Below are 13677 nucleotides of genomic sequence, written 5' to 3'. Positions count from 1 at the left end.
AGGTCCCCTCTATCCTTGCAACTCCAAGTGTGCTCTGCGAACAGAAGCACCATCCTCACCTGGAAGCCTGTTAAAAATGCAGATTCTCAGACTTCACACCCAACCTGCAGAATCCGAATCTGCATTTTATTAAGATTTGAAAGTAATTCCTATGCACATTAAAATTTCAGAAGCACTTAACCTACAACTTGGGTTCTTAACATGGCTCCTAAAGGGAACATGAGTTTCAGGAACCCCTGAAATTTCATGGAGAACTTTTTGTGAGTGAATATATGCATATTTCACTGGGAAAAGACTCCATATATTTTTTTATCAAACTCTCAAAGGAATATATGACCCCAAATAGATTAAGAATCACCGCTCTACAGGATTCTGTGCCACAGTTTAGAAGTCAAAATATTTCAAAAACTATTTACGCTGCTCTCAATGAGGTCTGTTGAAGAATGACAAGAATGAAGGTCAGAACGTCACAGTGGGTCACGAAAGACCTTATCTGAAGAATTTATTCACACCATGCAAGAACTATGCCAAGAAACCAGTTTGGAGACATCTAAATAAATAATTCTCTACATGAGGTTTGAGATTAAGAATGTGCACTTGAAGAAGATTCAAACTGAGAAGTAAATAAATAGAAGGTAGGATTTTTTTTTTTAAGATAGGATGCCATTAGATGACAGTGAAGTGCTGAATTCTTGTTGTAAGAGCTCAATCAGCAAATTTCTAACAGGATTCTGTTTGATTTGGGATATATGACCATTTTAAAATGCTCACTTCCAAGTACATTCTTATAATACTTTGTTTATGAGGAACCCTCAACATATTTCACTAGTCCCACTTTCTTTATCTTCTCTAGGCCTCAGAAGACAAAACAAAGAAGAAATAGAGCACAAAAATTAAAAAAAGGATTTGCCCAGGATCTTCAGTGAGTTTATGATAAAGAAGGTTCTACTATATATGATAACAATGTATATATTTCATTTTTTCATCTTATCATCTAACCATCTCTTCGGGGCGTGTATTATCCAGGGCACAGACTATGTCTAACTTCTGTTTCCTTAGGTCACAGTGCCTAATAGAATTTAATTTTCTTAACAGACACCCAAAATGTAAATAAAAGGCGTTAACTGGTCTTTCCTGATTCTGATGCTTGATTGTACTACTACTATAAGTTGTCATCAGTGATGGGCCTAATACCTGACAGTCTGGCCTCCAGGGTGGATCCATATCCTACCATACCAGTCATTTCAGGCAAGAAGAGAGAAGGCTAGAAAATACTCAGGAGGATCAAGTCTTCTCTGCCCCTTTCTATCTGTATAGATATCAGGCAAAGGCCTGGTTCTTGTCTTAACTCCATTTCTTATCCAGGTACAATAGGGATTTTGATGAAACTTTCACACATTGTTAACTATTAATGTACCTCATTTATGTAATAAACATATCCTGATGAAAAATATGATGGTAGTGATACGTAACAGAAGTCGGCAAAAAAGAGTAACAACAGAACAGAAACTATCATTTGCGGACCACCTTCTACGGAGCAGGCACTTGTGTAGTCCTGTGGCGTTGAGGCTACTGTCTTTACTTGACAGATGAAGACTTAAATCCCAACAGATTAAACAATTACCTAAGACTCCCAAGTGAGACCGTGACAAGTTTGGGGGTATAGTTTTTGGGTGGGAGGGGAGTAGGACAGAACAAGGATGGGGAAGACAGTGAACCCAATTTCATCTGGAGAAACAAAACAACGAAAAGGAGCCAAACACTTAAAGGCAAACAGGTGACAGAGCACAGGCATAAATGGTTCCTCACACAGGTCAGTGGACATTTAAAGAGTAAATGATATGAGTACTAATGATAATTTTAAAAAAGAAAACAGAACAAAATGGCAAAGGCAGGATCTGAATGCAAGGACTCCCAAGTTCATGCTCCTAACCACTACGTTCCCAAAGAAACTGATCCAGCTTATCTAAATGATAAGTATTTAGAAAAACATTTTAACAAGAAATCTCAAGTGTCACAGTAGTTTTATTTTTAAAAACACATTAAATATACTTTCAGCAAGTCAGGATATAAATATAGGTCCTCGTTAAGCACTTAATCTTACTCTTTACCTGAAAGGACAGAAGTAATGTAAGAGGTTATGGATGTCCCAAAATTCCCAGATTCTCTATAATCACTCATATATTTATTTCCTCCAGAAATGCATTCTCAATTTTCCAGAGCCTTTTTATATTTTCAACCTAAGACCCCTTTATTTGCACCCCACTGTTTAAAGTAACATCTTTTGTCTCAAGTAATGATGTTCCAGTTCATAGGAGATCACCTAGATCTTTCTCTCGGTCAGATAAACTCTACTCTTTCTTAATGTAGTACCCAGGCGGTATATAATCAAAAACCTTAGAACTTTAAAAAAAAATGGATGAGTCTATTCAAAATCTAAACAATTAGAATCTAAGATATCATGATGCATCTTCAGTTTCCTTATATCGAGGCCCATTTGTATTTAAAATGATATTTAATACCCGGAAGATTACACATGGATAAACTTTTCATTACATCTCAAAAATTAAACCTAACACTAGTCTCATTTCCCCAGTTCAAATGTTGGTTACCTCTTCATCATCTTCCTCATCTTCAACATCCAGAATTCCTGAATCCTGTTCAGACTTGGGGCTAGTGCTTTCTATCTCTGTATCAAAAATTGTGTATGCATCTTTTTTAGATTTTCTCTTGCTACCTATTCTGGGTTGTTGCAAGACGATGTTATCCAGGTTTCTTTGTTGTTGAGCCTAGGATAGAAACACATACACACACATTGAGAAAGAAGAAGAAGAAAGAAAAGAAACAACTTAATTCAGCATTCGAAGAACTTCTAATTTTGAACAAGTTGGTATCTTAAAGAAAATACAATAGAGTGCCTTAAGACATAGTTTTAGCCCCAGAAATAAAACCAAACACATTAATACATATATTTTTAACCCTGAAGTTACCCATCTTGATTCATTTTCCCAGAAAAAAAAAAAGATAACCAGTCAATATTATCAGAAGACTTTCCAAATATACCCACTACATCACCACAGAAATGAAACCTATCCTTCTTCACCTAAGTAGCCAAGAGATTAGTGCAAATGACTAAATATGCATCTCCTATGAGATACATGCCATGATGGGATCATTGTGGTTGGGGGAAGAAGGACAAGAGCTTTTCAGCTTAGAAGACTCTAAGAACAGTTCTGTGGTTGTAAGAGACCAACCGAATGTAATCAGGGGAATGAAACATCAATAATTTGAACCAACTAATCCTTCAGAATTACATGACCTTAATCCGTGGAAAACAGAGTTTTAAAGGGTTTCTTCTTCTGAACTTTATAAAAAGGAAATGTAATCCCCTCAGCTTAACAAAACAGATTCAGATGGTGTGGTTTCCATCCATACAAGGAGGTGGAAAGTGTGACTATGTGGAGTCAACAACATAAGTATTAAACCACACAGTTTTAGAGCTGGAAGTGACCTCAGTTACGACTCAGGAAACTGAGGCTCTAAGACAAAGGATTTGTTTGAGGTCAGAAGGTCAGTTAGTGGTAAATCAGAAGCTCAACATGTGATCTCCTCAATTCCAGAGGAGAAATCTTCCTACTTCATCAACAGTTCCTCAAAGCATGACAAAATATATCCCCCACTAAAGGTTCTGTTGTCAAATACATGGGAAGCACTGTCGTCACGGAGCCTTCTTGTAGGTACAAAAAGCACACTAAAAGAATAAAAACTGAGAGAAATCCTTTTTAAGGAAATTTCTTTAATTTGGTTTAACCCAGCATGTTCCAAAATATTTCGCAATGGAACTTCCAGGTTTTTTTTAAATAATACTCAGTATCATCCTAAGACACAAAGCTTTAGGAGGATAGCCTCTCAAAATATATGTTTCTTAATCAACATATGACGTTTCTCCTTGGTGACAGGCAGAAATTAGTTCTGGAGAAAATCAGAGTCTCCAAATATTCTGAATGAGATTAAGAAATTCAAGATAAATATTAAGTATGTTAATCCAGGCACTGGTTAAATGAGACAATTATAATAGGACAGAGAAAAACTTGAACTATGGGAGCTAGTTTCTGCCAAGTAAATGAAAAGAATCTATATTCCAGAGATCTGGATCAATGGACAAGCTTGTTTCCATGAATAATGCTGGCTGATATTTTGGTTTGACTTACATAAAATATACCTGGCTTCAGTAACAAACTGAGAAAAAGAGGGTACCCAAAAACATTTATGTCTGTACATAAAACATACCTATCCTCCAAGCATTTTAGAACCTAAATGAGATAGAACAGTCTTTCTGTTCCTCCCAAAAGTAGTAAGTTCTTTTCCACTTCCAAGTAAACACACAAAAAGGGATTAAGGACTCTGGGGAGGCACAAAGGAAAGGAGAACTTCCTAGAGCTTTCATATTTAAAAAAGCAAGCCCTGGAGTAGAGTGATCACTTGTCTTTGTACAGCAAAACCAAAAGCTTTTCATAAGATGGTCTTATTCCATTCAATCCCAAGTCATTTATTTTTCTTCACAATCGGTAAAACACTACCAGTATATCAAAAGCAACAAGAGGAGTCACATTTAAGTACTGTCATTTAAACCTGAAATGATACAAATCTGAAAGTATCCTATGGAAGTAATTTTAGATCTTCTATGATTTGTTCTTTTTAGGTGGTGTCTGGTTTTCCCATCAACATAAAGGAAGGCAGTTTGGGCCAAACAGGCAAATAAAGGTAGCAAACCCGATAGCTAGAAATCAAAACACTGCAAGGTGTATTCCAAGGCTCTATCAGTACTTGGGGTCTCTCAGAACGATCAAGGCTTCAGTCCATAAAAGAGCAGTCAGGGCAGATCTGTGAGGCAGAAGCGGCCAAGTTAGAAACACTGAATCTCAGGTAGAACAATGAAATACAAGATATTACCCATTCTGGATGCAAATGAAAATTACCATCTATTTGAACTGTATGTTATGGGATTGGCAGGAAGTGAGAAAGAGTAAATGTTGATACAAATATATACATGCATGTAAGATATGCTAAAATTAAAATGTAACACTAAAGTCCACGAAAAACAACAACAATAAAAGCCCTTCAGAGCTCTGTTCTAACATGCTAAACTATCTCACCAGGACCATTTATTCTGTCCCTCCAGAGACAACCTTTATAGCCTTGAACCAAAGCAGAGATCTGATCTCTGCCACCTATGCTGGAGTTGGGGCAGGAGGATACAAGCAGACAGACCTTAGAAAGCATTTAGGTGTTTTCTTTTTCTTAATTGTTCTCTTTGTGATTAATTTTTACACATTTAATGACCTGTTCCTCAGGATTCCCTCATACATATTCTTCTCTGATTTCCTAGTATAGAGAAATTAAGCAAGATTTCTCCCTCAAGACTTCTTCTCTTCCCACTCTGTCCACTCTCCCAAGACCCAGTAGCACATTGCCTCTACTCCTTGTGAGTTCTACTACCACTTCACTTCCAACAAACCTAAAAAGGAACTCATCACCTTCTCATTAGAATTCCCCTGCATATTACGGTCAGGTTCTTCTTAAACCACATTATTCATTGCACAAATTGAACATGAGGGAAAGTAGGAGAAAAAAAATTAAGCAAAGACAAATCCCAACTCCATCCCAACTTCCCTTGAGACTCCACCATAATGGAAGCTAAACCTAATTTTCCAATGTACTTATTTTGTACTCTCCAACATGAATCTTCCACTTGGATCAAACTCTACCACATAATATACTAGGAATAGCATGCCATTTCTCTACCGGATGACCCCTCCCTGCCTGCACCCAGCCTGTCCTCTGAATACCAACTAGACCTCTTCTTCCTTTAGGAAGCCTCCTCTCTCTGTGCCAATTCACGGTGCATCCTCTCCGTATCCCTGCCTTCAGTCAAATGCGTACTGAATGTCTATTGGCACCAGGTATTGTGCTGCATACCGGGCCTACAGAGAATAAGACGGAGTCTATGATTCACGAACCTCAGGTCATATTGCTACAGGAAGCATAGACCAGCAAGTAAGTGGCTGAAATTCAGTGCAATTAGCATAATAAACAGAAATATAGGTGTAATAATTGGACATAGGAGAAAGTAATCATATCTGCTTAGAGGGGATTCCAAATAGGCTTCACAGAGGAAGGGGGAGCAAACTGTGCTTTTAAAAGATAAATATGATTTTTCCAAAGGCAGATAGGTAAAAGAAGAAGGAAACAGCTTGAGAAAAGATCACCATGTATGAAATAACATTATCCACCCAAGGAATAAGAATCTAGTATAAACGCACAGGTGATAAAGAATTACCAAGAGATAAAGAAGCCATACAAAGCAGTCTCAAGTTCTCTAGTGGGCAAGGGAGAAACAATGAAAGAATGTAAGCAGGGGAAGAACAGGATCAGCTTTACAATTCAGGCAAATTCTCCAGGAGCAGAGGAAAGGTCAACTGGGAGAAGGTAAGGACTAGAAACAGAAAAACCAATATAGATCACTGTAACAGTCCAAATAACAATGAGGAGGACTTGAATTAAGGTAGCAGCAGTCAGATAACTGGCAGAAGCAATAGAATTTACTGATTTCAATGTAGTACCTAGAAGAGGGGAAGGGAATAAGAATAACCCCAAGTGTTCTGGTCCTGACGACTAGATGGTGGGGTCATTCCAAACAGAAGAACCACGGAAATAATAAGTTGAAGGAAGAGAGAAAAGGGGTCCTATAAACCTGTCAGGTAGCTAGGTTAAAAAAAAAAAAAAAATCGCAGTACAGCACTTCAGTAGGTAACTCTTCTGTTTGAGGCTAGGAAACACATTTTACCAGTCTTAGAATCCCCCAAACCCAGACACAGTGACACATACATAGTAAATTTAGATAAATGTTTACTATATAAAGGCAGTGGACAACAAAAGAAATATATGGAAGAATGGGATCTGGTGTAATAAAAGAGACGATCTGGATGTTCTCCTACCTACTAAAAGAGAGGGAACAAAACAGAAAAAAATAAAAAGAGAGGGGGACACTGATAAGAATTATCTAATCTGGACTATTAACCTAATATGTCTACATATGCTAATAAATAAAGTTTTATTGTGAAATACAACTTCCAAGGCTACCTAGCAGTAAGACTCAGTTAAAATTCCGTGACTCAAATGGCAAAGGCCCCGGTCTTTATCAACCCAATACTGACCTCTAGTGGATTAAAGAAATACATACAAGTGCCTTCAGAATCAGAAACCAGTTGAAGAAAGGTCTAGGCTTATAGGTTTGGAGGTCTGATAGGATTACATGAACTTCAATTATAGGGTGCTATATATGCCAGGGGAAAAAAAACCTTCTTGGAGTAAGATAAGTCTTTAAATCTAAGCACTGCAACTTAGTAATTCTACAACTTTGGGTAAATTCTTTCCTTCTGTGTAACATCCTTGTCTATTAAAAACAAAACAAAAACAAGGTTACCTCAGAGCTGTCACAAAGGTTAATAATATTATGTAAAGCACCTTGAATTAAAAGATAAATCAAACAAAAAACCACTAAGAATTTTAAGCCCCACCTGTCTTCCCTCTGAAAATGAAACAGGAACCTTGTTTTACTGTCTGCAATAGAAGCATGTGAGCGAGCCATAGCAAGATGCATAGTCATTAACGGCACCTAATACTGCTCCACACTGCCACTCAATTTTGTCTCTGTACCACATTTCAAGTCTGAGATATCTGTACCAGACACCTCTCGTGCTCCACTTCGGATCTTCTCAGTCTCAGCTTATTCCAGCTAGAGCTCAGCAACCTGTTGTGAGCAGCCTTGGGAAGTGTCACAGAGTAGAACCTAAAACCAGCTCTCACACTTATACCACACCTCTAGGTTCCTGCCCTGGGGCTTTGGACACCACAAGAACTATGTAGCATTCATGATTCTCAGCACAGAAGTGAGATCGCCCTTGACCCGAGAGCTGACCGATAAATGCTTCTGTCCCCCTCACTGTCATCAGTTCCATATGGCTTCTCAGAAGGCCCCATGGATTAAGAAACCAGACGGCCCTATAATTGTACCACTGTAGGGACTCTACCAACTTTCCTCCTGACCCCTACTCCAACACATCATGTACTGGAATAAACTACTCAAATACAACCTCCCAGGCTCCCTCAGGGAAACCAAAGCTAAAATAACATCCCGTATCACAATAAAGTGAAGTAGGACTATGAGCCCCTGTTTTATGTCTGAAGCCCAAATGATAACCATGAAAAGAACTGGCAAGATTAAGATATAAAAACTCCAAAGTGGCCTCTTCTAGTCTCACCAAACAAGAGAAGTACAAAAGATCTGCAATATCAAAACAGAGTTTCTTCACATGTACCAGCACTGGCTCTGGCAACTAGCATGCTTTGGCCACCAGCTCCAATATCAGATTCAAATAGAAAACAAAACAAAAGAAGACAGTGATTCAAAATTAAGGAAAAATAACATATCAAGATCATATAAAAAAGGTTATTATTGCATATTAGTGTCCATAGGGATATGTATATGTATGCATGTATGTGTACTTTGTAATGATACTTTAAAGGAGGGATAAACAGATTTTCATGCACCTTCATCAGATCCCAAAGAATTTCCATCAGTAGGATAAGTAATCCAGGATTATGATAGCCTTGGAATTTTTTTTTTCCATTGAGGAAGGCAGTCACTATATTACCTTTAAAATTATAATTGAGATACTTAGCCCTGACTGAAAGTCTTCAGTTCATATTTAAACCTGTATTTCCTTGGGTGGGGGAAGTTTTTGCACTAAGAAATTTCACTGCACTAAGATGTACTACATGTAGGTTATTACACTTTGTATGACACAATAGCAAAATTATGGAATTCTCTTGTGAACTAGGATAATTCTCAGCTCTTTTTAAACACTTTTTCCTTTGTCAACACACAAATGCACAGACCATATACACACAAACATGTTAATTACAGTTAATTGTAAAATAAATTAGAAAAAAATAAAGGAAGGGGCGCCTGGGTGGCTCAGTTGGTTAAGCGACTGCCTTCGGCTCAGGTCATGATCCTGGAGTCCCAGGATCGAGTTCCGCATCAGGCTCCCTGCTCGGCAGGGAGCCTGCTTCTCCCTCTGACCCTCCCCCCTCTCATGTGCTCTCTCTCTCTCATTCTGTCTCAAATAAATAAATAAAATCTTTAAAAAATAAAAATAAAAAAAAAATAAAGGAAAAAATGTATCAAAATCTCCATTCAGTAATATCAATTATTTTGATGAATGACAACCCAGCATATAAAGATTTCTGGACATGTGAAAGACTGCTCTTTTTGCTTATCTGTATTTTCTATTTATCAGCAATTAACATTTATATTGGTAGGCCAAAAAAGGACCATACTAAATGAAGTTCCTCTAATCTGCTCTCCCTCAAAAATGTATCACAAATATCTTTCTCTACAAATAAAAACATTTATAACAATATTTGCATTGTAATGCATTTAAAAGAACACATTTATTGAAACATAGCCTACTATAAGATATTTATATTGCTTCCAATATTTTGCTGTTTAATAATGCTATACAATCTCCAGAGCTAAAATTTTGTGTGTATCCTTAATTATTTTATTAGGGGAATTCCTAGAAGTAGAAAATTCTAGATGCAAGGATAAATGCTACACATAAATAAATACTGAGAAACTGCCCTCCAGAAAAACAACGCCACTTCATAGTAGCACATGTAACTATATGAATGCTTATTTCTCAGCCCCTACAGCATCACTAGGCACAATTTCCCTCTGCCCATTGAATGTAAAGGTTTCTAAACATGACAACAAAGGAAGAAGCTATAATATATGTAAGACTGTTGAATCACAGACCTGTACCTCTGAAACCAATAATACATTATATGTTAAAAAAAAAAAAAAAGAAGAAGAAGAAGAAGATAGCAGGAAGGGAGAAATGAAGGGGGGGAATGGGAGGGGGAGACGAACCATGAGAGACTATGGACTCTGAGAGGCAAACTGAGGGTTCTGGAGGGGAGGGAGGTGGGGGGATGTGCCTGGTGATGGGTATTAAAGAGGGCACTTACTGGATGGAGCACTGGGTGTTATGCGCAAACAATGAATCATGGAACACTACATCAAAAACTAATGATGTAATGTATGGTGATTAACATAACATAATAAAAAAAAAGAAAGAAAAAAGAAAATACAATTAGATTTGGCTATATAAAATTAATTTCCACTCTACTTTATTATATTTATTTTCCTCTAGTACTTCCATGATTTATTTTAATATGTTTAATCCTCTACAACCTTACCTTGAGTGTTACATAGAGGCGTAACCACTCACTCAAATGGTTATTTACCCCACCTCAATTTTTTAGAAAACTTCATCTTTTCCCAACTAATTTATTTCACTTTATTTTTTTCCTATTCTTTTTCTTAAGATTTTATTTGAAAGAGAGAGAGAAAGAGAGCAAGACAGAGAGAGAGCACAAACCGGGTGAGGGGCAGAGGAAGAAGCAGGCTCTCAGCTGAGTGGGAAGCCTGATGTGGGGCTCGATCCCGGGATCCTGGGATCATGACCTGAGCCGAAGGCAGGCACTTAACTGACTGAGCCACCCAAGCGTCCCAATTTATTTCACTTTAAATGTCTGCCAAATGCCTATAAAAATCTGATAATACTAAAATTATTTTATGAGAAAGAGTAGCACCCCCTTATGCTTTTTCCCACCCCCAATTCTGTTCGGTAGAGATAATATTTTTACATCCACATTTCTAAATAATACCCTTAAACTTGATGGTAAAAACTTAGCTCACTTAAAAATCTAGACCCCTTACTTACTGCTTCTTCAATTATCTTTCCAGCAAAGTATTTTAAGTTAAAGCAATAATCAGTGTTAATCATTAGTCATGTAAGCATTCTGTCTCACTGCAGAGCCAAGTATACATGCAATGATTATATATATTTTTTTGTTTTGATTATAGCTTTTGTTTTTGAGTTTCAAATTCTCTGATTTTTTAATTCTCTAATATTCTAACTACAATAATCTTTATTTCTTCAAAAAGCTTATCATATTAGGTATAATAGGCACCCTACCCAGACCCTATTACTCCTAAAGGCATAAGTAACCTGAGTTGATTGTCCTATAGACCTGCTTCATAAATGTCATTTCTAGAGGGGACTTACTTTCATCTCTCACTGGGGTTAGAGCCATAGTTTCCTAAATTCTGTATTTACCTTTTAATTAATTTAGTTGGACCACATCTTCAAGTGACTTTTTTTTTAAGATTTATTTATTTGGGGGAGGGGGGCAGCAGAGGGAGAGAGAAAGAGAATCTCAAGCAGACTCCAGGCTGAACACAGAGCCCAACACGGAGCTCAATCTTATGACCCCAAGATCACAACCTGAGTCAAAACCAAGAGTCGGACACCTAACCGACTGCGCCACCCAGGAGCCCCTTCTTCAAGTAATTCTTAAGAAATGAAACATGAGAGTTAAATTTCGTGAGTCCTTGCAATATAAAAATGACTAATCATTCTTCAAATAAACTGGTAAAAAACTGAGTATAGAATTCAAGGTTCCTCAGATTATTGAAGGATGCTTTGGCCACCTGTTGTCTTCTAGCATCCATTATTGCTAATGAGAAAGACAATGTCATTTTGATCTTCATTCTTTTGTATATGACGTCACTTTTTTTCTCTGGAAGCTTTTCAAACCTTTTACCCTATGTGTTCTAAATTTCACAATGACATAACTTGATGTAAATCTTTATTTCATTCATTATGCTGTGTAAGTAATATATGCATGACCCTGAAAATTTGAGTTTCTCAGAAAAAGGGAATTTTCTTGTATTACTGCTCTGATAATTTTCTCCCTTTGTCTGGAATTCCTAATGGATACTGAAATTCTCCTATAAAACCTCCCAATGATCTCTGTAACATTTTTACATAAATAACCAAATTTTTTATTTTTAAGAATACCAATTAATTTTTTGACATATTATTCTGTTTCTGCGTTATCTGTTCCCTCCTGGTAATTTTTATTGTTGTTACTTGTTTTCACATATTGGTAGATTTGGGTCTCTCTCTTTCCAGTTGGGTATTTTTCCTTCAAATGTCTGCTAATCCTTGGGCAGCCATTCATATTTAACAATAAGTCACTTAAGAGCTTACAGAAAGGTCTGTGAGCATGGAAAGACTTGTCAACCAGCAGGCTTCACTTTAGGGAGTTCTAGGAGAGAAATAACCTCTTTGCTGGTGAAATCCAAATGGCACTTCATGGCAGTCTTTTATGAATTTCCCTCGAAAAGAATCTTCTAATCTTCCACCTAGGAATTGAAGTACAAATATTCCATGCATGGGGCAAGAGAAGAAAGAAGAACCAACTATTTTGTATATTAACTTTCAACAAATCACACTATTTTAAACCTCTCATTTTACCTCACCATCTATTATTTTTTTTAAGATTTATTTATTTATTTGAGAGAGAGGGAGAGCACGTGCGTGAGAGTAAATTAGCAGGGGGAGGGGCAGAGGGAGAGGGAGAAAGAATCTTAAGCAGACTCCCAGCTGAGTGCGGAGCCCACCCCGGGGCTCCATCCCATGACCCTGAGATCATGACCTGAGTTGAAATCAAGAGTCCGATGCTCAACTGAGCCACCCAGGCGCCATCCCCCCACCTGTTATTAACCACATCTCCAAAGTCTCAGCTTCTTTGGAGTAATCCATATGTACTGGACTGTTTTCTTCATTCCATGCTCTGTTTATGCTTCCACTTGTGGCTGCATAGATCTGCTATATTAGTTACCACTCTTCCCAGTGCTTTTTTTTCTTCCACCTTTACTGAGATATTATTGATACATAACTTACATAAGTTCAAGGGGGACAATGTGCTGTTTTGATATGCATACATACTGCAACATGATTACCACAATATGTTACTTAACATCTCCATTCACTCACATCATTATCATTTTTGTGTGTGGTGATAACATACATGACCTACCTACTCGCCTAACAACCTGCAAATATATAATAAAGTATCGTTAATTATAGTGACCATGCTGTATATTAGATCACCCGAACATACTCATCTTACAGCTGGAAAATTTGTGCCCTTTGACCAACTGCTACCCATTTCCCCCACCTCCTCGGCCCTAAAAATCACCATTTTACCTTCTATTTCTATCAAATTGGCTTTTTACATTTCACATATAAGTGATATCATACAGTTTTTGTTTTTCTCTATCTGACTTATTTAACTTAGGATAATGCCTTCCAGGCCACTCCATGTTGTCACAATAGTAGGATTTCCTTCTTTTTATGGCTGAACAATATTCTATAGTATATATACACTGCATTTTCCTTATCTGTTCATCCATCGATGAACACTTAAGTTGTTTCCATGTTTTGGCTATTGTGAATAATGTCTCCAGCTTTGTTCTTTTTCAGGACAGCTTTGGCTATTCAAGTTCCTTTGTAGTTCCATACAAATTTTAGGACAGTTCTTTGTTGTTGTTGTTGTTTTACTATTTCTTTGAAAAATGCCATTGGACTTTTGATTGGAATTGCATTGAATCTGTAGATCACTTTGGGTACTAAGGCCATTTTAACAATATTAATTCTTCCAATCAATAAACATGGGATATGTTTTTAATTATTTGTG

The 13677-nt window shown here is 37.2% G+C and overlaps 1 protein-coding gene across 4 annotated transcripts in view; it reads right to left on the bottom strand.

Annotated features, from left to right (window-relative positions):
* EXOC6B (exocyst complex component 6B) overlaps positions 1–13677 on the bottom strand; it is a 606547-nt gene that overhangs the window by 368706 nt on the left and 224164 nt on the right. For 3 of the 4 annotated variants that reach the window (XR_010405595.1, XM_064572331.1, XM_064572328.1), the window contains exon 7: positions 2613–2789. The exons of the other annotated variant lie outside the window; for it this stretch is intronic. Coding sequence is in view for 2 of the 3 variants with exons in the window: in XM_064572331.1 (XP_064428401.1) it covers positions 2613–2789 (177 nt within the window). In the remaining variant the exon portion in view is untranslated. The remainder of the gene's footprint in view (positions 1–2612; positions 2790–13677) is intronic. 4 annotated transcript variants of the gene reach the window in all.

This window comes from Mirounga angustirostris, unplaced genomic scaffold (assembly GCF_029215605.1).
Source record: "Mirounga angustirostris isolate CCGP_5_RB_7025 unplaced genomic scaffold, mMirAng1.0.hap1 SCAF_10, whole genome shotgun sequence".
Classification (NCBI taxonomy): Eukaryota; Metazoa; Chordata; class Mammalia; order Carnivora; family Phocidae; genus Mirounga; species Mirounga angustirostris.
This window is presented reverse-complemented; position numbering and strand designations above follow the sequence as displayed.